This window comes from Cetorhinus maximus, unplaced genomic scaffold (genome assembly GCF_964194155.1).
Source record: "Cetorhinus maximus unplaced genomic scaffold, sCetMax3.hap1.1 HAP1_SCAFFOLD_225, whole genome shotgun sequence".
NCBI lineage: Eukaryota > Metazoa > Chordata > Chondrichthyes > Lamniformes > Cetorhinidae > Cetorhinus > Cetorhinus maximus.
In genome coordinates, this window is record NW_027596194.1 from 190,543 (window position 1) to 208,503 (window position 17,961).

Here is a 17,961-nt window from a genome sequence, read left to right on the forward strand (position 1 = left end):
CCCAAAATGTCAGCATTTTGGTCTATTTGATGGGAGCTGAAAAGCTACAAAGCTCTCTTCTCGAGGGCAAAGTGGAGGGCAGCAGAAAGAGGGGTCAACCTAGGCGTAGTTGGACGATGGGCATCACAGAGTCGTTCAAGACAAACTACAGTCAACGTGAGAGGAGGGCACAAGACAGGAGAGCACGACATACCAAGGCAGGAGATCCCCTGGTAGGTGTAGCTACAGGCAGCAGCAATACATAAAGATAATCTTCCAACTATTGTTCCCATGTTGGTCTCCGCATTATAAAAAAAAAAGGTCATGGAGGCATTGGTGAAGGTGCAAAAAAAAGATGAAACCAGAACCGAGAGCTTACAACAAGGGGGTTTCCCAACTGGGGGTCGTGACCCCCGGTGGGGTCGCAGGGCGTGATTTGCAGGGTGTGATTTTGGGGTCACGAGCTCCGATGAGGCAGCAATGGTGGCTGTGGAGCTGAGGCCAAGTTTGATAGCTGCGAGGGCGCCTTCAAATGCTCGTGTTTTCTTTCTGTCGGTGGGTGTGGCTCAATCGTCTGAGGCCCGATTGCCACTACAACCACAGCCCATTTAAAACAAAATAGGTGGGCCTTCCTCCTTTTCAGGGCACACCCAACAGTTTTTAACCTCCCCCCACTCCGCCCCTCCATTTCTCACCCCCAACCCCCCACCCCGAACAACTCTCCACTCCCCAATCCACACCCAACACCCCACCGCTCAGCAGCTTTCTAACCTCCACCACCACCTCCCCCACTGCCCTGCCCAACCCCCCCAACCGAGCCCCAGTTTTCACTCTGGGGGTCACACAAGTCAAAATGGGGGAGGTGGGGGGTGGGGTCACACCGGGGAAAAGTTTGGGAAGCGCTGGGCTACAACAATCAGCAAAGGCTGCATGGGTTGGGCCCCATTTCTCCAGGACAGAGAAGATGGTGGGCAACCTGATAGAGGCCTTGCGATCGGAGAAGAGTACAGCAGAGGAGGAGGCTATTCGGCCCATCGGGTCGTGCTGGCTTTCACTTGGTATCTAACCTGCATGTAACACACCGAGCCCTTCATCTACGTTATTGACGTAAATTATAAAGAGCCGCGGCTCCAGCAATGGACCCTTCGGCGCCCGCCAGTACCAGCCTGCTGACCTCTCTATTCCGACTCTGTTTTCTGTCCTTTATCAATCCTCACCTGCTATTGAAGGGGGTCAACATGGAGAGGATGGTCCCACACTTGTAGGGGAAGCCACAAACATAAGACAAGTCACTAATAAACCCAGTAGGGAATTCAGGAGAACCTTCATTATCCAGCGAGTAGTTAGAACGAGACACTCACCTCCACGTGGAGCTGAGGTGGATAGTATAGGTGTATTGAACGGAAAGCCTGATAAGCAGGAATAAGAAAGGAGTAGAAGGTTATGCTGGTTGGGGTTAATGTAGAGGGGTGGGAAGAGTAGGTTTCTGTGCTGCTCGTTATCAGTATAAAGCAGATGAAGCAAGGAGCTTTATATTTTACACACTGAGTGACTCTGCACAAAATGAAGGGTAATAGAACGCCCATGCAGCCACTAATGAAGGTTCAACTTAATCCCGGACAACAGAGTCTGCAGCTTATTAAACACAAAAAAAAAATAACTGCGCTGGGGGAGGGGAGGGTGACAGTCGACAAGCCAACTGGAACGAGATTAGCACAACTTCAAGTAGTTACAACAGCACGTTTGGAATGAGAATTAGAATGGGCACACAGCAAGAACGAGAGGGGGCAGGTTCAAAGAGATTTGCGAAGGAAGCAAACGTGAGGTGAGAAAAAAACATTCTCACCCAGCGAGTGGTCTTGTTCTGGAATGCGCGGCCTGGGAGTGGGGTGGAGGCAGGTTCAATCGAGGCCTTCAAGGGGACATTAGGTGATTATTGGAGTAGAAACAATGTGCAGGGGCACGGCAGCAGGGCGGTGGGGGTGGAAAGGCAGGGCAATAGCACTGGGTCATAATGTTCATTCAGAGAGCCGGTGAGGACTCGATGGGCCGAATGGCCTCCTTCCGTGCTGTTAAAATTCTGAGATTCTGTGACTTAGGACTGCCAATCCTGACCAATCAGGAACCATGCTCGTCAAAAGACCAAAATTTCATTCTTTACAGGGCGTCTTTCAAGCTTTCAGGTCCCACTTCAAAGCCGCTTCCCACCAGCGAAGTGTTTTTTGGAGTGCTGTCACTCGCGTTGGAAAGGCACAGCAAGATCCCACAGGCAGAGCGTGACTGTGACAGGGTAAAGCGTTTGAGCGGTACCGGTCGAAGGGGTACCGGGGCAAACTCCCCTGCCCTTCTTTAAAAAAAGAGTCTTGAATATCCCCAAGAGGCTTAACAACTCATCTGAAAGACGGCACCTCCAACAGGCAGCGCTCCCCCAGTGCTGCATCTGGAATGTCGAGTCCCTGAAGCAGGATTTGAACCCACAAACTTCAGACTCTCAGGAGGTGAGGGTGCTACCGCTGAGCCACGGTCGGCCCGGACAAGTACCAGCTCTTTTTTTGCTCCTTCCTCAAGCCCTTGAAAGGAAGTAGGCTGGATGGAGCCTTCCAGGCTTCTGTAAAATACGGACGGACAGGAAAGACTTAAGCCCGAGCATTAATAAGAGGTTAACAAGTGAAAAACACAGCTGCAGAACAAGACCATGCAGGTACAAACTGGTATATGGCAACTTCAGGACTAAGCAGAGGGAATGCCGTTTAACACACAGAGCAATCGATCCTGGGGAGGGGAGGATAGCAGAGTCAACTGAGTGGGCTGAATGGCCTCCCACACTTGTACAAACAGGGGATCTAACTTGGGACTTCCGTCCGATGTGCTCAGCACAACAGGACACCCACCGACCCTTAACCCGACCCAAAGCTGGCAAACCAGGGCGGGGTTGTTGTTGATATGTTTCCCCCCACCCCAGACCAGTTAGGCTGAAGGTAATTTTTATGAACAGGGCCATGCGTTGGCAAAGAGGTCTCATTGGGAAACGCAGTGTTCATCGAGTATGTCTCAAGCAGAGCAACTTGTATTTATATAGCGCTTTTAAAAACAGCACAATCTCCCGGGGCACTTCAGGTCAAACACTGGCTGATTGTGCGCAGGTTTTGTCCCCTTACCTAAGAAAGGAGACGCTGGCCACAGAGGGAGTGCAGCGAAGATTCACCGGGCTGATTCCTGGGATGGTGGGACTGTCCGATGAGGACAGGTTGAGGAGACTGTGCCCTGCAGGCTCTAGAGTTTCGAAGAACGAGAGGTGATCTCCTTGAAAGGTACAGGGATCTCACAGGGATCGACACGGTAGAGGCAGGTAGGGTGATTTTCCTGGCTGAGAGGGGGAGGCAGGGGTGTGGGATGGGGGGGAAGCGGTGTCTCGGAGGGGGGGGGGAACACAGTGTGAGAGTAAGAGGTCGGCCATTTAGGATTGAGGTGAGGAGGAATTTCTTCACTGGGAGGGTGGTGACTCTATTGGAATTCTCTACCCCAGAGGGCTGTGGAGGCTCAGAGATTGAGCATACTCGAGGCAGAGACCGATAGATTTCTGGATATTAAAGATATTAAGGGATATGGGAACAGAGCGGGAAAATGGCGGTGAGGCAGATCAGCCGTGATCGAGTTGAATGGTGGAGCAGGCTCGAGGGGCCAAACGGCCTCCTCCTGCTCCTATTTTCCCTGTTCCTGTAGCGATAGGGAGAGGCTTCGCGAGTCCTGGTGTTAACCACAAAGCTGTGCGGTTATCCCGAAGGCAACACTGGTATGGTGCTCTCCGTAAGGCTGCCCTGTCACACCGCAGGCCCGCCTTCAGGCCGGAAGTTTCCGGCCCTGTCGCGGCGGGACCGGGAAATTGCGGAGATCCCGGCGTCAGCCTGCAGGCCGCAACAGGAGAGCCCGGGCCGCCTCGGCAAACACGCGAACCAGGGGAGGGGCCTACGCCGACGCTTTAAATGATGCCGCACCTCATGTCGCTCAAGCGTTTCGGTTCCATTGATCCCTTGGTGGGATGTGGGGCCCTGTCGCTGCCGGCTCGCGGGGCCACTCGAGGTGAACGACGTTTTGGGGTAGCGGCCGCGGCGTTCGGGGAGGCAACGCGGGGGTCAGCGTTTCACGCCAGCAAACGGCCTTCGGACATCAGGTACTGGGCGACGCTGTCCTCTCCTCAGCACTTCGTGGGGGGTGTGGGTGGGGGTGGGGGGGGCTCAGCCTGGGCTGTGGTCTCAAAAGGAAGAGGAGCGCTCTCGCCCCAGAGCCAGGAGGTTCCCCTCGCGCACTCACGGGATATTTCGGTCGGCGGGCGTGTGTGGGAGTCGGCAGCCCGCCCGCCGATAATGAAGAGGCCCTATTGCCACCAGTGGAGCGCTAACTTGGAGAGATTTTCCACACCCCCCCCCCTCGTCTAACCTGACGGTTGGCGGGCGGGCGAATGGGCCGGGCGGCCTTCGCATTTTTGAGGAAACCTCGTCCACGGGCGGGATGAGGTCTCCCACATTCATTTATTTAAAAAAAAACACATTTTGACGTAATTTCTTATTGTGTTTAAGTCCGTGTGAGTGAGTCCTCTGCTGGAGGGGGTCATTTTTTTCCCCCAGATTTTCAAAACCTTTATTTTTGGTTTTAAAACTCTTCAGCTCCCAGAGGCAGCACCACCCTCTCTCCCCCCCCACCCGCCTTCAGGCAGCTTTCCGCGCTCTCTCCCCCCGTGTCCGCACTGACTTCAACGCTCACCTTCCTCCCAAACCTCCCCGCCCCGGCAACGCTGAGCGTTTCGGCGCGGAAGGCTGGCCGTTCATTGGCCGGCCGGCCTGTGTCCGCGGGCGGAGTCGGTGAACCGTTTCCCGGCCGCTCCCGGACCCCGCCTGCCCGACAACCCTGACCCCTGGGTTCAATTCCACCTTCACTGGCTTCAGTGCTGACAGTCTAGAACCAGTACCGGGTGGACATAAGCAATCCCACGCCAAACTATGTTCAATGCCGGGGGAGGGGGTGGGGCAGGGGAATTGTCCCCGGTTGTCCTGCCCAATAGTTATCCCTCATTCAGCATCGTTAGCACGGATTATCTGGTCATTATCACTGTGGGATCTTGCTGTGCACAAATTGGCTGCCACTTTTTTTCTACATTACAACAGTGACTGCACTTCAGAGGGGGGGTGGGGTAAGTAAGGCGGAGAATTAAAGTGCCAACTGAAGCGGGTTTGCCTAAGCGAATTTGGGCTGGCCGTACTTGGCAACAGCCTGCATTTATGTAGCGCCTTTCGGGGAGCAAACCATCCCGAGGCTCTTCACGGGACTAGTACGGGGCAGAATCTGATGCTGAGCCACATAAGGAGATGGTGGTACAGGTGATCAAGGCCATGGTGAGAGAGGTGGATTGTAAGAAGTTTCGTAAAAGGAAGGGGGGGGGGAAAGAGGCAGGGATACGAGAGTGAAAATAGCCCATTGTACCAATAGACAGGACCTAGTGATCCCAGGAACACGATAGATCCTCCAAAATTGTACCAGCAATTTCTATGACCACAGCATCCTGCTCGTAATTGAGACCTTTAGCAACACCCCCACCATCAATCCAATTGAAAACACAGTTTAAAAAATAACCCTAAGATAAAGGCAAAAAACTGCGGATGCTGGGAATCCAAAACAAAAACAAAAATAGCCGGAAAAACACAGCAGGTCTGGCAGCATCTGTGGAGAGGAACACAGTTAACGTTTCGAGTCCGTATGACCCTTCAACAGAACTAAGTAAAAATAGAAGAGAGGTGAAATATCAGCTGGTTTAAGGGGGGGTGGGACAGGTAGAGCTGGATAAAGGGCCAGTGATAGGTGGAGATAACCAAAAGATGTCACAGACAAAAGGACAAAGAGGTGTTGAAGGTGGTGATATTATCTAAGGAATGCGCTAATTAAGGGTAGAAAGCAGGACGGGCAAGGTACAGATAGCCCTAGTGGGGGTGGGGTGGGGGGAAGGGATCTAAAAAGGCTAAAAGGTAGAGATAAAACAATGGATGGAAATACATTTAAAAATAATGGAAATAGGTGGGAAAAGAAAAATCTATATAAATTATTGGAAAAAACAAAAAGGAGGGGGAAGAAACGGAAAGGGGGTGGGGATGGAGGAGAGAGTTCAAGATCTAAAATTGTTGAACTCAATATTCAGTCCGGAAGGCTGTAAAGTGCTTAGTCGGATAATTTATATAGATTTTTCTTTTCCCACCTATTTCCATTATTTTTAAATGTATTTCCATCCATTGTTTTATCTCTGCCTTTTAGCCTATTTCGATTCCTTCCCTTCCCCCCACCCCACCCCCACTAGGGCTATCTGTACCTTGTCTGTCCTGCTTTCTACCCTTAATTAGCACATTCCTTAGATAATATCACCACCTTCAACACCTCTTTGTTCTTTTGTCTGTGACATCTTTTGGTTATCTCCACCTATCACTGGCCCTTTATCCAGCTCTACTTGTCCCATCCCCCACTGAAACCAGCTTATATTTCACCCCTTTTCTATTTTTACTTAGTTCTGTTGAAGAGTCATATAGACTCGAAACGTTAACTGTGTTCCTCTCCGCAGATGCTGCCAGACCTGCTGAGTTTTTCCAGGTATTTTTGTTTTTATTTTAAAAAATAACCAGTGGCTTAAAGGCATTGGCATGAATGGAGTCCGGCAGGGAAAGACCTTTGACAGGTGTCCCAGTGGCGACACTCTCTCCCAAATCTGAGGTTTGCAAAGCTGCACTCCAGAGACTGGTGTACCGAGGAAGTGCTGCACTGTCGGAGGTGCTCTCTTTCAGATGAGACATTAAACTAGGCTGGACATAAAGGTCCCATAAAGAGTAGGTGAGATTCCGCCCCCCCCTACCCTGCTCTGGAGTCCTGGCCAGCATTTATCCGTCAGCCAACATTCCAGAAACATTATCCGGTCGTTATCAGAAGTTATTCCTGCAGCTTGCTGTTGAAAAGGATTCCCCAGCTTCCGTTAGTTGCTGGCAGTGATAGGTCGCTGCCCATTCAGGAGAGGGATAGCTCCTCCAGTCTCACTGCTTGATTTTAACCTCACACTTTCTCCCCCTCAATCCTCAGCCTGAGCTGCATTACCAGCAGAAATCTATCTTATTTAACGACAAGCACTTGCATTAATATAGCACCGTTACTGCAGTAAAATGCTTTGGGTGCTTTCGCTGGGGCTTTAACAGACAGCAGTTGACACCGAGCCACGTACAGAGCTGCTGGGACAGGTGACCCGACGGGCGATCGTGCTTTGAACGTCGCGTTATAAATACAAATCTGTTCATTCATTCTATTCCACTTTCGCTTCCCTTTTCACCGTCCCCACTCACCTGCTCCCTGGTGAAGTTCTTGTCCGGCCCCAAGAGGTAAGGGGTGATGAAGCTCTCTGCTGGCTTAATCTGTGCCATGAACCCATAAAAACACAAGTACAAGACGGAGAACCTCCAACACTCTCCGGGCTGCTGGAGGGGCTTCTCTGTGACCTCGGGGTCCATTGCTGTTTGGTTGTCTCACCCTCTCTCTCTCTCTCTCTGCCCCGCTCTCTCGTCGAGCCCCCTCTGCCCAGTTCCTTGGTCCCTCTCGGATTCTCTCTTTCTCTCTCTCTCTGCCCCGCTGTCTCGTCGTGGTCTAACAGCTGTTTCCGACGCAGCCTCACAGCCTCTCCCACCAGTCGCACAGGTGGAGAGTGAAGGTGCGCCAAACCACCCCCCCCACGGCTCCCGGACCCACGGCACTCGTCCTCAGCCCAAACTTCCTTTGAGTGGGAGAGCCTTTGCGGGGACTGTGCTTCCTAGCTGCTGCTGCTGCTGCTGCTTCTGTTGCTGTTGCTGCTCCCTCCAGCTGTTAAAGAGCACGAGTGCCATGAACAAAATAACAGGGGAATCCTCTGCACTTCCACTCAGAACACGAAGAGTGTGCAGAGCTCAGAGCGGCTGGGTGTTGATATAAGCGGAGCCTAACCCCGCCTCCCCTCCCACCCCCACCACCACCAGGGCTCGCAGTGAAAACTTTGGCTGTTCAGAACAAGTTTTCGTACATATTACCCACAAAGCCTTCCACCTTTTTTTTTTGTTTGGCACTGTGCCGGCTGGGATTTGGAGTCCTCCAGGCTCCTAGCCTGAGCGAGAGCAACTGCAGCTGCACTACATGTACCAGAGAGCGCTGGGGACACCGAGGAGGCAGCCAGCTTGTGAACTCTCCCCATGACATTGCCATCGCCTGGGCTTGACAGTAGTTTAACACTGGTACTCCCACTCCAGCCTGCCCAAGTTTCCAGCTGGATCTCTCTCTCTCTCTCTCTCTGTGTGTGCTTTGTCACTGGACTTTGCTTCCAGCTTGGCGAATTAAGGTTTTAATGAGCAATTTATAATGAGAGGGCCGGGGTGGGGGGCAGCCTCTCTCCCCCACTCCACTCCCCCCCCGTCCGAGGCTAACTCATTCAACAACTGCTGCAAAATGTTGTCTCAGGAGAAACAATGGCACCAGAGAGTGACCGGGGTGGCGTTCGCCTCTTGTAACCCACCCCGTGAAACACCATAACGCGACCCGGAGTTCGCCAAGGAAGAGAAATTACATGCCTCTTAAGCCCTAGTCGTAGGGAACGCAGCAGCACAGCAAGATCCCACAAACAGCAACACGATGAATGATGAGCGGACAATCTGTTTTTTTTTGCTTGAGGAATGGCAGATTGGTGCCGCGAGAGGTTTTTTTCTCCCCCCCACATTGACTTGAGAGGGGCTGCAGCTTAATATCTCACCTGAGGGAGGGCTATCTCCGACAGTCCAGCATCCACCTCAGTACTGCGCCGAAACGCCCCCTCCACGCTGCACTGAAATGGCAGCCGAGACCATCCGCTCAAGTCTCTAGAGTGGGGGCTTGAGCCCACGAGCTTCAGACCCTGAAGCAAGAGCACTGCCCTCTTAGCCACACCGACGCGTTAGATACTTATGGGCAGAATTTTCCCGATGGCGTGCTGGGGGTGCAGGCCCCGCACGTCCACGTGTAAACTGATGCGCGGTGATGTTGGGCGCGCGTCCCGGCCTCACCGCGCGCCATCGCCATATTTCGCTGGGCGGGTGCGCGATGAAGTCTGACGCGCGCCCGCCATTAATTAACCAGCCACTTAAGGCCCTTGAGTGTTCAATCGACCCAGATTTTTCGGTGCCCGTACAATCTTTGGGTCGGTGCACGGGCGCAATGGGCAGGTGGCTAGGACGCATTTGTATTAACCTCATCCACGGGCAGGATAAGAGGGCTCAGTGGGGTCACGAGTGTGCTCTGTCAGATATTTATTTTTCAAAGTTCTACAAACTTGCCTGTGTGATCTGCAATACTTCAGAACACATCCCAGCTGCTTTTTCTCAACTCTTAACCTTCAGGTCAGCACTCTGCAGTGAGGAATCTTTTCTGGGCCTGCAGGTTTCAGGAAGCCTTCCCTTAGCCTGGGAGTGGGAGTTGAACTCTCCACTGGAGGCACCTCCTCCGAGGAGGAAGGGAGGGCTAGAAGGAGGGGGAGGAGGCCAGGAGTCCACACTCAGCCTCCAGGGGAGCCACCTTTGGGAGGACAGGCGCAGGCACAAGGGGCGCAGGGCCAAGAGCTAGTCCAAGGCGGAAGGGGCCACAGAAGACGTCACTATCCTGCTGCCGGGGTTTACAGGCAGCGAAGCAGCTACCTCAATATGTCTGAGGTGCAGTGCCGTAGGAGGCTCCGTCTCTCAAGGGAGACAGTCAACTATATCTGTCAGATGATTGGCCCTGAGATCTCTCCTAACTGTGTGGGTGGACACCCCATGCCAGTGGCTCTGAAGGTCACAGCTGCCCTCAACTTCTATGCCTCTGGCTCCTTCCAGGGCTCGGTGGGTGATCTTTGCGGTGTCTCCCAATCAGCTGTCCACACTTGTGTCAAGCAGGTCACAGACGCTCTGTTCAGAGGGGCATTGACCTTCATCCACTTCCGTTGGGACCAGGCCAACCAGACACAGCGAGCCAGAGGCTTCGCGGCCATTGCTGGCTTCCCCCGTGTCCGGGGTGCTATAGACTGTACACATGTGGCCATCAAGGCGCCAGCAGGTGAGCCCGGTGCCTTCATCAACAGGAAGGGCGTCCACTCCATGAACGTGCAGATAGTGTGTGACCACAGGATGCTGATTCTGCAAGTTTGTGGTCACAGGATGCAAATTCTACAAGTCTGTGCAAGGCACCCAGGCAGCTCCCACGACGCCTACATCCTCAGATACTCGCAGGCCCCGGGGTCTTCAGTGCTCCAGCCCAGCTGGATGGATGGCTGCTGGGTGACAAGGGCTATCCCCTCAGAATGTGGCTCATGACTCCTCTCCGCCATCCAAGAACAGAGGCTGAGCAGCGCTACAATAGGAGCCACGGCACCACAAGGGCTGTGGTGGAGAGAACCATCGGTCTTCTCAAGATGTGCTTCCAATGCCTGGACCGTTCAGGGGGCACACTCCAATACCCCCCAGAACGAGTGTCACTGATAGTGGCTGCGCTCTCCACAATCTGGCACTGGCAAGAGGGGACACTGTGGACTCAGGAGTCGAGAAATACGCTGATGGGCCTTCATTGGCCAGCCTGCGTAAAATGGCGGCGCGGACCCGATCGCGGGCGGTGTTCAGGTCTCCGCCCGCCCGTGCCCCCCTCTGCTCCCACCCCCCCGCCAACCGGAAAATTCAGGCCTATGTGTCTGATATTTCCGTGTTCCAAGGGCAGGATTTTACCTCGTCGGGCGGGAGGGCCTGGGAGCTGCTGTAAAACCGGCCGCCACCTACGATCGGGCGTGAAACGCGCTCAGCAGCACCCGGCGCTGTCAGGGTGGGTGTGGGGGTGGGCGGAGGCTGAGCGCGGAGGTTTACGCCCACACGCGCATGGGGGTGCGCTCAGCCAAAGGCCCCCCCGAAGGCACAGAGCTGCCTCAGGGAGCTGAAGGTTAATAACATTACAAATAAAGATTTAAAAATCTGCCCTCATGTGACTCTGACACATGAGCAGGGACGTGTGAGATTGAAGCATTTTTATTTTATTTTTAATTCCTGTTGGAGGCCTCATCCTGCCCTTGGATGAGGTTTCATCAAAACATCTGAAGGCCGCTTTGGCCTTTTCACCTGCCTGCCGACCGTAAGGTTGGACGGGCGGAGAAAAATCCAATTTAATTAATTGACTAAGGGCCTTAACAGGCACCTTAATTGTCGGCAGGCGCGGGACCGCCTATCGTGCTCGCCCAACGAGGGAAATACCGCGAGAGTGCACGATGACATTGGGACGCTCGCCCAACGAGGGAAATACCACGAGAGTGCACGATGACATCGGGACGCTCGCCCAACGAGGGAAATACCACGAGAGTGCGCGATGACATCGGGACACTCACCCAACGAGGGAAATACCGCGAGAGTGCGCGATGACATCGGGACACTCACCCAACGAGGGAAATACCGCGAGAGTGCGCGATGACATTGGGACGCCCGCCCAACGAGGGAAATACAGCGAGAGTGCGTGATGACATCAGGACGCTAGCCCAACGAGGGAAAATTTCTACCCCAAGTTTCAGTACGGACTGGTTCCAACTATTGATACTCTCAGGAAGAGTTTTGCAAGTGTTTACTACCTTTAAGGCGCTACACGAGCCCAGGTTCTTGGAGTTACAATCTCGACTTCCTAATTGTAGCTGATGCATTCCAATGAAATGTTCATTTTTATTGGAGTCACACAAGAAAACGCCGGGCATTGAGAATGCATCAAAAACCTACTCCTTAACTTGAAGCTCTTAAATCACATTACTCTTTCAATTATCAAGCGCATTCCCAACACCAGTGGACTCTGACCGTTGAAATCGAAATCATTCAAAATCAACCCCAGCAGCGGCATCAACTACCTCTGGGTATCAGTGCAGACTATCGCTGATTAGACACCGGCAACAGGCTAAGGTTAGGCCAGAGCTGCTAAACGTCCAGGGTTAGGCTGGAGTCTCCAGGGACTGAAGGTTAACCTCAGAGGCACAGCTGCACCAACAGAGGAGAAAATTTACAGGGACGTTCAAAAAAACATGGGGGAGAATTTTCTCCACTTCGGGGAGGGTGGGGTGGTGGAGGGTGGGAGGTTGGGAGAGCGGGCGCGCCGCCATTTTGCACGGGCGGGCCAATTAAGGCCCATCCAGCGTGAAGCGCACCCGGGACGCTCGCTCGACTTCACCGCTCGTCATTTTACGCATCGGCAAGCAAGGCCCGGCCCCCCACTCGCCGACCCGAAGGTCCTGCCCTAGGGCTGTCTGGAATATTGGAAATGGGGGATAAGGGGAAAGCGCGACGAAGATTCGAAAATAGTCCCATCAGAGTTCGCAACGACTGGGAGTGGGGGGGCGGAGAATGTTTTACTGCCGCCCAGTTATCCATCGCAGCCGATGTTAAACTTGCCGGATTTTACCGCTGCCCAATTTTAAACCCACCCTACTTAAAACCTGCATCATTTAAAACCAGCCCAATTTCAATCCCGCACAATTTCAATCCCGCACAATTTCAATCCCGCACAATTTCAATCCCGTACAATTTCAATCCCGCACGATTTCAATCCCTCACGATTTCAATCCCGTACAATTTCAATCCCGTACAATTTCAATCCCGCACAATTTCAATCCCTCACGATTTCAATCCCGTACAATTTCAATCCCGTACAATTTCAATCCCGTACCATTTCAATCCCGTACGATTTCAATCCCGCACGATTTCAATCCCACACAATTTCAATCCTGCACAATTTAAAATTGCTGCCTCAGGGAGGTCGGCTCAAGTTTGAAGGGTGAAAAAAAATGTTGCTGACATGTCCCCTCATGTGACAGTGTCAATTACCTTCACTTAAAAATTTTACACACATTTTAAATCCCTCGTGAAACCCCATCCCGCCCGTGGATGAGGTTTCATGTCTTTTTCTGAAGGCCGCCTGGGTTCTTCGGCTACCCACCCCCTCCCCCCACCCCCCCCAACCTTAAGGTTGGACGGGCAGGTCCATTAGTTGCTTCAGTTAGTTTTGAACAGGCCTTAATGGGCCTTTGACAGTTCGGCTGGGCTGCGCTGAGCCTCGTCCTTGCGCCTACGCTCCCGCGGCCCGGCGCATCTCAGCAGCCGGCGGCGGCCATGTCACAGGCGGGGCTCCCAAGTTAAGTTAAGTGGGCGCGGCCGCCTGCTGCGGAGCCCACAGTGTGCGGCTGGCTATTTTAGTTCCTCTCGGTTTTTAAATAACGCTGGTTTGTGGAGGCGACGAGGAGACCTGTGAACCAGAACCATGGAGAGCGGGGGAGGAGCTGGGCAGCCAAGCCACAGGAGAGGAAGTGGAGCCTCTGTTGTGTGTGTTGTGTGTGGGGCGGGGGGAGGTATAATTAACATGCAGCAACTTCGACTAGAGCTGCCAAGTTCCAGGCCGGGCAGGAGGCAGCAGTGGCACAGGGAAGGAGCTGGTGTCCCAACAGGACTTCTGAAGCCTTTTCCTCATGTCTTGCCCTGTCAGCTACAGACATGAGAGAGGCCGACAAATGTCTTTCTATTTAAAAGGAACCAGCAGAATTCTTCACCCGCCCCCCTCCCTCTCTCTCTCTCTCTCTCTCTCTCTCTCCACGGTTTTCATTCTTTAAAAGTTCCCTGGACAAACCGCTCGCCCACCGGATTGTTCACTCGATTCCAATCTGTCGCTCATCCCAGGGAGGGTCACGGGGAGACAGCGAACAGCAGAGAGGAGCCTGATATCTGGAGGGCCCCCTTTGTCCTCGGTTCTGGTGAAGAACGGGATGGCGTGAAAGAAAATGGGAGGGGGGGGCGGGGTGGAGTTTTCTGGTCCCCGAAATTCCTGCCCGAAGCCAACGGGCCTTTTGCCGATCCGCCAAATATTCCGCACCTCCCCACCCGCCCCACCCCACACTCTCCCTCAGCGATGGTGCCCCCAGCGGTCAGGACCAGGAAAGTCCCAGCCAAAGGCTTCAATGATTCTGACCATTTCCAGCAGGTTACAACATATTACAACCTTGCCCCTGTGGCAGACTCTGAAGCTGACAGAAGGAGGCCATTCGGCCCAGCGTGGTCTGTACTGGCTCTCCGAATGAGCGATTCACCTGGCTCCATTCCCCCACCTACCACCTTCTTCCTTTTCAGATAATGATCCAATTCCTTCTTGAAAGCCTCGATTGGACCTGTCTCCACCCCCACACTCTCAGGCAGCGCATTCCAGTCCTTAACCACTCGGTGTGTGGAGCAGTTTCTCATGTCTCCATTGCTCCTTTTGCCTGTTACCTTAAATCTGTGCCCTCTCAGTCTCGATCCTTTCACCAGTGGGAACAGTTTCTCCCTATGCACCCTGTTCAGACCCCTCATGATTTTGAACACCTCTACCAGATCCCCTCTCAACCTTCTCTTCTCCAACATCTCCACCATGTCTTCAGAACTGAAGTTCCTCATCCCTGGAACCATTCTCATGAATCTTTTCTACACTCTCTCCAATGCCTTCCTTTTCTTCCTAAAGTGTGGAGTCCAGAACTGGATGCAATACTCCAGCTGAGGACTAAGAACATAAGAAATAGGAGCAGGAGTAGGCCATTCGGCCCCTCAAGCCTGCCCCACCATTCAATAAGATCATGGCTGATCTGCCCCAGGCCTCAACTCCTCTTTCGTGCCAGCTCCTCATACCCCTCAACTCCCCGATATTTCAAAAACCTACCTACCTCCTCTGTAAACACTTTCAGTGATCTAGCCTCCACAACTCTATAGGGTAGAGAATTCCAGACATTCACTACCCTCAGAGAAGAAATCCCTTCGCATCTCAGTTTGAAATGAGTGTCCCCTTATTCTGTAACCATGGGGAGAATTTTCTCCCCAGCGATCGGCTGCGCGCCGCCATTGTATGTGGGCGGGCCAATTAAAGCCCGCCCAGCGCGACGCGCACCTGGAAGCGGTGAGCGCCACCTGCGCGGGCGGGGGAGAGGAGGGAGAGTCGGGGGGCGCGCGAAAGGGCGCAGGAATCTCCCTGAGGCACGGAGCAGCCCCGGGGAGATAAGTTTGATTTTTGTAAATTTTAATAAGGAAAAAGAAAATTTTTTAAGACATGTCCCCTCATGTGACAGTGTCACATGAGGAAAAATTATTCCCCCCCGTCGGGGGTGGGGTGGGGGGGAGTTGATGGGTGGGTGCGTGCGGGCCCGCCTCTGATCGGGGGGCGCGCCGCCATTTTATGTGGGCAGGCCAATTAAGGCCCGCCCAGCGTGACGTCCGCCAGGAAGCGCTATGCGCTATGCGCTATGCGCTCCCTGTGCGGGCGGGGGAGGGATTTCCCTCAGCCGAGAGTGCGCTCTGTCACGCATGCGCACGAAAGAGCGCACTCATCTCCCCGCGGCTAAGTGCCGCCTCAGGGAGATCGGCGCCAAATCCAAAAACGCGAAATACAGACAAATAAAATTTCCCTGACATGCCCCCTTATGTGACACCGTCACATGAGTTGGGGCATGTCCATCACTTTTAATTAAACCTTTATTAAATATTTTAAAACCCACATGAAACCTCATCCCGCCGGTGGATGAGGTTTGACGCTTTCTCTATTGCCCGCCAGGGCTCCCGGCCTGCCCGCCAGCCTTAAGGTTAGACGGGCAGGTCCTTTAAGTACTTCAATTAGTTTTTAAATGGCCTCAATTGGCCGTTGACAGGTCGGCGGGCACACAGCTGATTCGGCTGCGCCCCCGCCGACCTGAAAATTTAAATGGGGCGCGGTGAGGTCAGGAGTTCCCCCCCCATTTTACACATCGGTGAGCGGATCCCGCGCCCCTCCCCCGCTCGCTATACTCAATATCCTGCCCATGAGCTGGGACATGTCAACGAACTTCATTAACAATGTTTATTAAGCTTTAAAAACCTTCATGAAACCTTAACCTTAAGGTTGGACGGGAAGCTGTGTTAATTAGTTTAATTGATATTTAAATGGCCTTAATAGGCCTTTGAGGGTTCGGCGGGTGCACAGCCGACTCCGGAGTACTCCTGCCGAACTTATGATCTGAATGACGTGCGGTGATGTCGGGACACACGCCCAATGTCACCGCGCAGCAATTTATGCATCGGCGAGTGGGCCCCACCCTCCTGCTCACCGACCCGATGATTCTGCCCCATGTTCCCTAGTTTGAGATTCCTCCACTAGTGGAAACATCTTCTCAACATCTACCCTGTCAAGCCCCCTCAGAATCTTGTACATTTCAATAAGATCACCCTCGTTCTTCTAAACTCTCATGAATAAAGGCCTAACCTGTTCAGCCGTCCTTAATAAGTCAACCCCTTCATCCCAGGAATCGGACTGGAAGGGAAGTGTGTTATGCAATCCGGTTTTAGCTTCACTTCTTTTGAGTGCACACACAACAGCTCTGCTGTCCACCTCTTTAATGTTTCTGTCCACGACAAGCTGTTCTCATGTGCCTAGAATTAATACATGAGCCCACAATGTGTTGACCCGATCCCTTCTGAGCGACTGGTGCCTTTATATCATGTTGAATAGGTGACAGATGAGAAAAGATGGGAGGAAGCATAGATACTGGACTCTTTCTGTGCTCTACACAGTAAAGTCCCACAGCTTGCAACTTCTCCCTTGGCGATTTTGTTTACCTGCGCCAAGGTCTTTGGACACACAATAGCCCATTGTGGCCCCAGATTGTCACCTATCCACGATTTAAACAAACAAAAAACAACAAGAACTTGTAACAAATCAGTTCTTTCTGCATATGTGTGTGTGTGTGTTTGTGTGTGTGCGCACGCGCGTGTATGTGTTTGTGTGTGTGTACATGTGTGTCTGTGTATCTCTGTGTGTGTGTGTGTGTGCATGTGTGTGTGTGTGTGTGTGTGCGTGTCTGTGTGTGTTTGTGTGTGTGCGTGCGTGTGTGTGCGTATGTGTGTGTGTGTTTGTGCTGTGTGTGTACATGTGTGTGTCTGTGTATGTTTTTGTGTGCATGTGTGTCAGTGCGTGTGTGTCTGGGTGTACGTGTGTGTGTTCGTGTGTGTGTGCGTTTGTGTCTGGGTGTGCGTGTGTGTGTGAGCGTTACTGTTTGTGAGTGCGTATGTGTGTGTGCATGTGTGTGTGTGTGTGTGTGCATGTGTGTGCGCGTGCATGTCTGTGTGTGCATATGTGTGTGAGTGTTACTGTTTGTGAGTGCGTATGTGTGTGTGCATATGTGTGTGTGTGTGTGTGTGTGAGTGTTAGTGTTACTGTTTTTGAGTGTATGTCCATGTGTGTGCGCGTGTGTGTGTCTGTGCGTTTGTGTGTGTGTGTATGTGTGTTTGTGTGAGTATGTGTGTGCGTGTTACTGTTTGTGAGTATGTGTGCATGAGTGTGCGCGTGTGTGCATGTGTGTATGTGTGCATGCGTGTATGCGTCTGTGTGTCTTTGTGTGTGTGTGTGTGTGAGTGTAGGTGTGAGAGTGTGTGTGTGTGTGCGTGTGGGTGTGCGTGTGTGTTTGTGAGTGTTACTGTTTGTGAGTGTGTGTGCGTGTGTTTGCATGAGTGTGTGTGTGTGTGCGCGTATGTGTGCGTGTGTGTGTGTGTGAGTGTGGGTGTGCGTGTGTGTGAGTGTATGAGAGCCTGTGTGTGCAAATGGGTCTGCGTGTGTGCATGTGTGTGACTGTGTGTATGTGTGAGTGTGTGTCTGAGTGTATGTGTACACGTGTGTGTCTGAGTGTGTGTGTGTGTGTGTGTGTGGGGGGGGGGTGTGTGTGTGTGTATGTGTGTCTGAGTGTGTGTGTACGTGTGTGTGTCTGAGTGTGTGTGTGAGTGTGTGTGATTGTATGTGGGTAGGTGTGTGTGTGTGTGTGCGTGTGTGTGAGAGACACTGACAGGGGGTGAAAGAGATGCACGTTAGCTGTTAATGCACACACGTTTATATAGAGATGTTTTATAAGCGAGAGAACATTGGTTAAACAGCGTGTGA

General features: G+C 52.7%; 2 protein-coding genes across 2 annotated transcripts in view; both read right to left on the bottom strand.

The window, feature by feature from the left end:
- slc19a1 (solute carrier family 19 member 1) overlaps positions 1 to 7,628 on the bottom strand; it is a 45,556-nt gene extending 37,928 nt beyond the window's left edge. Inside the window, exon 1 of the mRNA XM_078535055.1 lies at positions 7,347 to 7,628. Within this exon, the coding sequence (XP_078391181.1) occupies positions 7,347 to 7,511 (165 nt within the window). The 5' untranslated portion in view covers positions 7,512 to 7,628. The remainder of the gene's footprint in view (positions 1 to 7,346) is intronic.
- An 8,898-nt stretch (positions 7,629 to 16,526) lies between these two features.
- LOC144673057 (collagen alpha-1(XVIII) chain-like) overlaps positions 16,527 to 17,961 on the bottom strand; it is a 221,270-nt gene continuing 219,835 nt past the window's right edge. Inside the window, exon 7 of the mRNA XM_078535054.1 lies at positions 16,527 to 16,699. Within this exon, the coding sequence (XP_078391180.1) occupies positions 16,527 to 16,699 (173 nt within the window). The remainder of the gene's footprint in view (positions 16,700 to 17,961) is intronic.